General features: G+C 41.6%; 1 protein-coding gene across 1 annotated transcript in view; it reads left to right on the top strand.

The window, feature by feature from the left end:
* Positions 1–9,626, top strand: part of LOC308420148 (uncharacterized protein) — a gene marked incomplete at both ends in the record, with an annotated part of 44,951 nt that overhangs the window by 12,296 nt on the left and 23,029 nt on the right. Inside the window, 8 exons of the mRNA XM_080916054.1 lie at positions 1,739–1,969; positions 3,121–3,298; positions 4,309–4,409; positions 5,108–5,332; positions 5,691–5,955; positions 6,472–6,639; positions 7,118–7,357; positions 9,006–9,316. Of these exons, the coding sequence (XP_080772180.1) occupies positions 1,739–1,969; positions 3,121–3,298; positions 4,309–4,409; positions 5,108–5,332; positions 5,691–5,955; positions 6,472–6,639; positions 7,118–7,357; positions 9,006–9,316 (1,719 nt within the window). The remainder of the gene's footprint in view (positions 1–1,738; positions 1,970–3,120; positions 3,299–4,308; positions 4,410–5,107; positions 5,333–5,690; positions 5,956–6,471; positions 6,640–7,117; positions 7,358–9,005; positions 9,317–9,626) is intronic.

The following is a 9,626-nucleotide window of genomic DNA, read 5'->3' as shown; positions in this document are numbered from 1 at the left end:
TTAAGTCTGTACCCCATTTTTAATAGGAATGTTTGATTCTCTGGTGTCTAGCTTTTTGAGTTCTTTGTATACCTTGGATATTAGGCCTCTATCTGATGTGGGGTTGGTAAAGACCTTTTCCCACTCTGTTGGCTGCTGTTTTGTTTTCTTGACAGTGTCTTTAGCCTTACAGAAACTTTGCAATCTCATTAAGTCCCATTTGTCAATCTTTGACCTTAGAGCTCGAGCCATTGGTGTTCTGTTCAGGAAATTTTCTCCTGTGCCTATGAGTTCTAAGGTTTTCCCTACTTTCTCCTCTAATATTTTCAGTGTATCTGGTTTAATGTGGAGATCTTTGATCCACTTACACTTGAGCTTTGTACACGGAGATAAGAAAGGATCTATTTTCATTCTTCTGCATGCTGAGTGCCAGTTGGACCAACACGATTTGTTGAATAGGCTGTCCTTTTTCCATTGAATGTTTACTGCTCCTTTGTCAAAAATCAGGTGACCATATACATGAGGGCCCATTTCTGGATCTTCTATTCTATTCCATTGATCCACGTGCCTATTTCTGTACCAGTACTATGCAGTTTTCAGCACAATTGCCTTGTAATATAGCTTGAGGTCAGGGATAGTGATTCCTGCAGATTTTTTTTTTTTTTTTTTTTTTTTTTTTTTTTGTTGAGGATAAGCCCGTTCTTTTCTAATGAGAGAAAGAAACGGAGTGGACACAGAGGGAGGGAAGGGGGAGAGGGAAGGGGAGGAAAGGAGAGGGAAGGGAATGAGAGGCGAGGAGAAGGAAGAAAAGGAGAGGGAAGGGAAGGGAAGAAGAGGGAAGTGGGAGAGGGGAGGGGAGAAGGAAGGGGAGGAGAGGGAAGGGGAGGAAGGGAAGGGGAGGAAGGGAAGGGGGAGAGGGAAGGGGAGGAGAAGAGAGGGAAGGGAAGGAGAGGGAAGGGAAGGGAAGAAGAGGGAAGTGGGAGAGGGAAGGGGAGAAGGAAGGGGAGGAGAGGGAAGGGGAGAGAAAAGGGGAAGAGAGATAGGCAGGAACTGGGAGGAAAACTATAATCAGAATACATTGTATAAGGGGAAATCTATTTTCAATAAAGGAGAAAAATGGAAAAGCAGAAAAATAATTATTATATTAAGCAATTATGTCATACGTACATACTATAATCAATTCTCTGTAGTTAGACATTTTGACAATTTTCTACTTGGTATTTACTAAAAAATACATTTTAAAAATATTTCACTCAGAAAATATTAAATAGATTGTTATATAAAAAGGTAAGACTTTTACAGATGTAGACAACAGTCTTAAGATTTGTTTATTTTATGTGTATGAGTGTATTGCCTAAATAAAGTGTGTGTGCTTCACTTATGTGTCTCAGACCTGCAAAGGGCTAAAGAGGACTTGGATCCTCTGGAAGTAGAGGTGCAGACAGTTGTGAGCCACGTCTGAACTCAAGTCCTCCTCAAGAACAGAAAGAACACTTAACCACCTCACTAATTCTCAAACTTCTAAACTGATGAAGAGACGCCTTAAAAAGAGACTAATGGATTATTATTGACACCTATGGCCCTGGGTGATCTTTGTCTTTCACTGATATGACAAGGTTTAAAGACTTCAGAGTTGTTCTCATATACGTGTGTATGTGTGCATGCATGTGCATGTGTGTGTGTGTGTGTGTGTGTGTGTGTGTGTGTGTGTGCATGTGCACGCGCTCGTGAGTGTGTAATTGTGTTTTTGTTTAAATAGGGACACCCCACTCGTCTGACCCGAATGAACGAAGCAGCGGAGCTGTACTTAATTCAAATCATTGAGAAGGAGTCCTTGGTTGGCCTGGTCACATTTGACAGCATTGCGACAGCCCAAAACAACCTAATAAGAATGGCCAGTGACAGCTCCTACCTCGAGATCAGCTCAAAGCTGCCTCCACAAGCTGCTGGTGGAACTTCAATTTGCAACGGACTCCGCAAAGGATTCGAGGTTAAAAAAGAAAATGCGTTACTTTCACTTGCCGTTGATGACTTCTTTAGCTTTCACCAGGGGTCATGAGTTCATGGGTTTCTCGTTTAAAAATAGTCAAACCATCTGTGCAGAGAAGAAAATAGCCTTTCCCAGTCTCTGTAGCCCCTGGGTCTAGCTGTCACCTGATGGAACATGGAGTGTCAAGTGGCACTAGAGGGTCCATATGCAAGGGAAGATCAGTGACTGGATAGCTAGATCTTATTGGGGAGTGTCTCTGGCACCACCTTGAGTAGAAAGCAATGCCATCGAGGAAACTAAAAGAAGGCTGTTGGTACCCTTTGACACTGTGGGTACCGAAATTCCTGGCTCATCAAATTGACATTTAAAACCATAGAGCTCCAAGTGCCCCTCAGCAGACAAGGACCAAGCACAAAGAACACAGATGGAAGTTTAGTGATGTAAAAATTGTAAACTAAACTGTTAGAAGCACTTGTTTGTTGGGTGATGTGGCCAACTTCGTGTTGACGAATCTTGATACTCAGGTTTTCAAACCTAAGCTCCCCTTGAGTCTATGCACCATCAAATGTTAAGAGACAAAATGGAAAGTCACTTTTTAGACTAATCTTCTTGCCCCCAAGTAGTCACTGCTACTCTGACCATATTGGCCTTAGAAGCATGTGATCCAAGCCATATTATGCCCTAAATGTTTTGGGGTAATTCAACTCGATCAGTTTTGTCAGCCCAAGCCTAGCTCTATAGACACAGCTTACTCACCAGCTCTTCTTGGGGAGTCAATGTGAGCCTGGCCACAATGCCAGGCTGATCTCCAGGTGACACATACTTCAGCTGCCTGGGTCACTTGCCTATCCCCAGGGATGATGAGAAGCCATGTTTACTAACTTTGTATAAGACTCACCTGACTCACGCTCCCTCTTTCAAGTAACAGGAGCACTCATGATTGAGAAGAGTAGGCCTATCAAAACCCCAGCTTTCAAAACCTTCCCATTACGCCCGATTCCATATGCCAACTCAGCTGGGAATGAGAGCAGAGTTAGCCCACTCTGAGGAAGAAGAAGCCTTAAAGACTCCTCCAGGACTAAAGCAGTTTGTTCTTTCTTTTATTCAGAAATCATTCTTCTGTGATTAATAATGTGGCTTTTCCCCTTCAGGTAATTACCTCCAGCAACCAGAGTACTTCCGGGTCTGAGATCGTATTGCTAACAGATGGGGAAGATAATCAAATTAGCTCGTGCATTGAGGAAGTCAGACACAGTGGGGCCGTCATCCACACCATCGCCCTGGGGCCTTCTGCTGCTCGAGAACTGGAGACTCTGTCCGGCATGACAGGTACAACTTCCCAACAGAGTCTGGATAGAAAGTGTCTGTTGTCTCTGATGTACATGATCTTTCTCCATAAACTGCTCAAACACTCCCTGTCTTAAAGTTAACCTTTGCGTCTTGCTCCTCGGGTTCTTTCCCCCTCCCCTCTGCTCTTCCAGGTACCAACGGCTCACGGCACCCCATTATCCGATGTCACCATTTTATTCTTCACCAAATTTCAACCAATCCCACTAATCACAGCCTTATCTCTCTACGGCTTCCCAACGGCATCTGAAATTATTCCTCAGTTTATGATGTCTCACGATCCGGTCGGACAGAAAATGCTTAGGCACCAGATTTCTCAGGAGAACATGGGAACCTAGAGGCTATCCACGATTTGCCGAAGAGTCCGGACTACCATTCAGAACTCATTGCACCATGGGGGATTTCCACCGCGTCCTAACATATAACAAGCCCCTGTGTGGCTACTTCAGTTGTCTTCCAGACAGGCTTTCTGCCATCTGGTAGTTACATATGTGTGTAATGAGTATCATTGTTTAGGCAATCGTTTCTCGGCAGCCTATTCTCTCTTAGCTTCTTACACACAAGTAATCTCTCTCCCCTTCAGTGTCCCCGTAATCTATTTTTCAGCAGCTCATCAATCTTCACTTTATTCTAAACAGTCAGGATCTCATTATCTTTATCAACAAGTATCATTATTGATGAGGGTTTGATCCGACCAGAAAATAAGCCACTAACTTATAAGCGCTGGCTTAAATTTCCCTGCTGTGGTATTAATTACATCATATCCAGGCATTGCTACAGTAACATGCACTGCCTTCTGTTTACTGATTCATCTAAAACAAATGAAGTTCTTTAGGTTTCCCTTTGTTTTTACCACACTTACTTTACACTGAACTGCTGAGGAGCTTGAAAAAGAAACTTTTGTGAGTGTAACTAAAGTCGTAAGTAGCTTGTTCAGTGGATTGTTGATTGTGCAGTGTAAACGGGGTTTCCCATTTAAAACTTCCCTACAGGAGGGCGCCGCTTTTATGCCAATGAAAGCACCAATGGCCTGATCGACGCTTTCAGTGGGATTTCCTCTAAAAGTGGCAGCATCTCCCAGCAGGCTCTGCAGGTCAGCAAAACCCCTTGTCTCCTTGCCGTTTCAATAAACGCCCATCATGCTGATTATTAGCTCTTCCTCCCTAACTGCCTTAGCTAAGGTTTGATTGCTGTAAAGAGACACCATGACCAAAGCAACTCTCTTAGGAAGGAAAACATTTAACTGGGGCTGCCTTACATGAGGTTTGGTCCATTATCATCATTCGGAAGCATGGTGGCACACAGGCAGACATGGTGCTGGAGAAGTAGCTGAGAGTTCTACATCTTGATCTGCAGACAGCAGAAGGATGCCACACTGGGCATAGCTTGTGCTTAAGAGACCTCAAAGCCCACTACCCATCTTTTTCCAAAAAGGCCATACCTCCTAATAGTGCCACTCCGTATGGCCAAGCTTGCAAACATGAGTCTATGGGGACCTGGCCTATTAACCTAAAAATGGCTCCATTGTATAAAAGAAACACTTACCTATTGAATTTGGTTTTCCATGGCTTAAATAGGCCTTGTGTCCTGCAGGCCTTTATTCCTTATACTATTTATTTTATTTTTCTAAGTTTAATCTTAGCAATTTGATTTATTCTTAATACATTATTTTTACCGAAAGGAAGTTAATGCTCAATTATTGTAATTGAAAAGAAAATGTGAAACTCAAAATTACAGTGAACTTTAAAATTCGATAGTAATTTTGCATCTTATTTTAAATTTCTGTAACAGTTGGAGAGCAAAGCCTTCAATATCAAAGGGAGGACATGGGTAAACGGTACAGTACCCGTGGACAGTACCGTTGGCAACGACACGTTCTTCGTTATCACCTGGACAGAACAAAAGCCAGAAATTATCCTTCAAGATCCAAAAGGAAAAAAATATGCAACCTCAGATTTCCAGGAAGATAAGCTAAATGTCTTCTCTGTGCGCCTTCGGGTCCCAGGCATTGCTGAGGTAAGTTTGTTCTGGTGTTTTCGTCAGCTATCAAATGATGTTAGAGTGTGAAGACATCTTCCATGTTTCCAATACTAAAACAGCAACAGATAATTCATCTTAAAAGTAAGCTTCATAGAACACAGAAGGATTCATACCCACGGTGTTAGTTTATAGAATCGAACATTAAAAGTCATTATTTAGACTGGGGCAAAATCTCGATAGTACACCAGTTCAGCTTTGCAGGGGCCCTGAAGCCATTCCCAGCATCACAAAAGCTCTTGCTGTCTTTCTTTTTACACATTTAAGTAATTATGTATCCTAAGCACAGAGGAGGGAAACATTAGCAAAGCTCTTACAGAGAAATTTTTTTTTTTAGACAGGAACTTGGACTTACAGCCTTAAAAGTGCCATGTCTCAGCTGCTAACCATGACAGTGACCACTCGAGCAAGAAGTCCCACCATGCTCCCAGTCACAGCCACTGCTCACATGAGTCAGAGCACAGCCCAGTACCCTGGCCGGATGATTGTGTACGCACGGGTCAGCCAAGGGTTTTTGCCTGTTCTGGGGGCCAATGTCACAGCCATTATAGAAGCTGAAGATGGATATCAAGTCACCCTGGAGCTCTGGGACAATGGGGCAGGTAACGGGAGCCTGTATCCACACTAGGGGACTTAAAAATCACTTCCCTGGATTCCATCTCAGTGTTCCTCTGTGCACTTAAGAACTGTATTTCAAAGCAGAGGAAATCTAGCTGCAGCGTGTTAAACCCTTGTCCAGCTGTGAGCACCGTTACCATCTTAGGTTCACTGGCTTTACTTCGACCACGGAGGGAACTCGGGGGCCATCTTCCTCACTTTTCTTGTCAGTGTTTTAAGCCACTTTGTTAGCTTCATATTTTCTTATTTTGATAATTTTCTTATATAAAAGAACAGCTATTATTATTTAGATGAGCACCACAAAAAAAAAGGAACTGAACACCCACTATGAGTTCTTCCAAAATCGTAAGATCATCTATTACATGACCAAGACAAACTTCAGAGTAAAGTAGTGTGACTCTAGAATTCTGTAACTGAAGACTACTGCCACCCTCTGGACTCACTGTTACAACTCTCAGTTCTGCTCACTACATGACTAACTCTTACATTTCGATGCCAAGGTGCTGATACACTCAGAAATGACGGCATCTACTCAAGATACTTCACAGAGTTCCATGGAAATGGCCGATACAGCTTAAAAGTCAATGCCCAGGCAAGAAAAGGCACCTCAAAAATAAGTCTGAAACAAAAGAATAAGTCTCTTTATATACCTGGGTACATTGAAAATGGTAAGTAACAACTAAAAATGTCTGGTTTGAGTCAAATAAATATAACAAAGATCAAAAGCAATACAGAGTTCATCATCGGTATGTTCCAAGATCAAATCCAGGCGATGGGTCCATAGACTGTTTCTGCATGTTTTGTTATCATCCCCCCCCCCCCCAGTTCACCCCACTTACGTGTTAAACACTTCACTCAGCACTTCCATGAAGCAAGCTCTGTGCTAGATGTTGGAGCTACATGTACGGAAAACACAATTCTTGTCCTCAAAAACTGTACAGGCGAGTACGGGATAAAGTTAGGTTAAGATACTGCTTAACCAAAGTGTTGCGTCCCCTCGTCCACTTCAAAATGATGCCGAAACAAGCTTTTCGTTCACAGATATCTACACTGACTACCTGGAAGATCAACCTACAAGAAAAAATATGACAATATAAAAGTCACAATATATTTGTTTTTGTTTGTTTGTTTGTTGCGGGGATGCAGATCAAATTATACTGAATCCACCGAGACCGGAAGTCCCAGGAGCAGCTACAGAAGCCACAGTGGAAGACTTCAGCAGACTAACCTCCGGAGGGTCGTTTACTGTGTCTGGAGCGCCCCCTGATGGCGACCACACTCATGTGTTCCCACCCAGTAGAGTCACAGACCTGGAGGCTGAGTTTGAAGGGGATCAGATTCAGCTTACGTGGACGGCCCCTGGCAAGGTCCTCGACAAAGGAAGAGGTGAGTTTGATACTGAGTTTTAAAACGTTCTGAAAGAAACCCCATTATCTTTCATTTCTCTAAATCTTCTCCAGTGTCTTATTTATGGGTAATGTTTATGGGATAATAGTATTCACTTATATTTAAATATAAAAACTGAAACCCCAGAAAGATACAAGCTAACCCAAATTATTCCTGTTTTAATAATTCAAGATTCCAACCAGTTTCTTTTTCAGATTGTTTATCAAATTGCCTGTCTCATTTTGAACTATTTTTAAATGAAATGAGAAGATGAAATAGCACCATTCTCTTGTATCCTTGTGTCCCAAACAAGGGCAATTTTTAAAGTATTTCTGTCTTTGCTCAATTTTATTCAATTATTGTTGTGCCTACAAACACTGCCAGAGTCTCTGGAACAAGGGTGGCTCTTAGAAGTCAGCAACGTACAAAATACACCAGGTAAACAGATAACTGCAGGCAGACAGACAGACAGATACATAGATACATAGATACACAGATTGATACATAGATACTTAGATGGATAGATGAAAGACACAGATACATAGATGATCGATAGATGATAAATATGGATAGACAGAGAAAGGATAGATGCATAGATGATAAATAGATAAATGCATAGATACGCATAGATAGATGATGACAGATTGGTAGATACATAGAGGACAGATGGAGGATAGATACATAGATGATTGATAGACAGACAGACAACAGACAGACAGATCCACCTAAATGAAAAACAAGGTCTGTGTGAATAATAGTGGAGTGGACAGGACTTATCCATGGAGAAGCTAAGTGTTAAGAAGAGGATTTAACTAAAGAAGGAAAAACAAAACAGTCATTTACCACATATTTTCAGTATCTCCAACATTACCTTAAAAACATAAAAAATAAAGTCTCTATATGAAATAAATCAGTATGGAATATAACACAGAGGTGTCTTCCTTTCTTTTCTTGATAAAATAGTAGTTACAGCAGCAAACCTTTCTGTCATACATTAATTACATATTTACTACACTGTTCTAAACACTTTTATTCATTACCATTTAGAAAGACCACTACCAGCAGTCAAAAACTTCTTGTAAAATTAATAAAATGAGTAACTCTGTTTCGCACGTTAAACCCTGGGGATGAGAAAGATGGCAGTGCAGAACCAAGGTGCTCACCGCGGTGGGAAGAGGTCCTCAGCCCATCCTTGGTGCTCTTCCAGCATCTGTGACCTTTGACTCCTCTTCCTGCCCTTTTCTCCTCCCCGTGACTGCACTTCTCTGAGCGCTCCCCATCGATCCTTATTTCAATTTAATTAAAAGCAAGAAAACAGAAGATACTTATGGTTTTACTCCTCATGAACGTTATGTGTACCTTGTTCTAATTTAAAACAAGGAGTTCTGCTTTCTAAACAGAAGCCTGGATTCTGGGTGGAAGGCTGGTAATGCATGGTGCTGTGATACTAAAACTGGACATTCTGTTTTTCAGTAACTGCCCGTATACTTGTTTTTAAAATCAGTGAGACGAGATAACCAGACACAGACTGTATCTGGGCTCTCGGTCTAAAGCTCACATGCACTGCTCAGAACTCCCACGCAGGCGCAGTGCAGAGGCAGACACCCATCCCCATGACTCTAACGAACCTGGTGTGTCTCTCTTCCAGCGCATAGATACATCATCAGAATGAGTGGGCATGCTCCGGATCTTCAAGAAGATTTTAACAACGCTACTTTAGTGACTACTTCCGGCCTGATACCTAAGGAGGCTGGCTCAAAAGAAACATTTAAATTCAATCCAGGAAATTTTAAAATAAAAAATGGCACCCAGCTCTACATTGCAATTCAGGCCGACAATGAAGCGGGTCTCACCTCCGAGGTCTCCAACATCGCACAGGCTGTCAAGTTTACTCCTCCGCAGGAACCCAACAACCCTGATCTGGGAACCAAAATGTCCATTCCCTATTGGACAGTTTTTGTATTTGTTGCAACTTTATTCATATTTTAAACTAGAAATTGCAGTAGATCTAAAATTCAGCCTTTAAATTCAAATTTACTCTCCTCAATGCCTACAACTCTTTGTAACATAAAAGTGAATGTTCAATAGTGTAAACTTCTGATTTGAATCTATTATAATTGTAAGTTGCTATATTTCCATAACCTACATGTGAAAAGGATGAGTTAAACTGAACAACTCATCGTCTAATTATTAATATCTAAAAGCTATTATGGTAAATATAACATGTAATTTTATAGAAATAATTATACAAAGAAACAACTATAAAGTC

This window comes from Micromys minutus, assembly GCF_963924665.1.
Source record: "Micromys minutus genome assembly, chromosome: 4".
In the NCBI taxonomy this organism is placed as follows: domain Eukaryota; kingdom Metazoa; phylum Chordata; class Mammalia; order Rodentia; family Muridae; genus Micromys; species Micromys minutus.
Note: the sequence above shows the minus strand (reverse complement) of the source record. Positions and strands in the feature narration are given on the sequence as shown.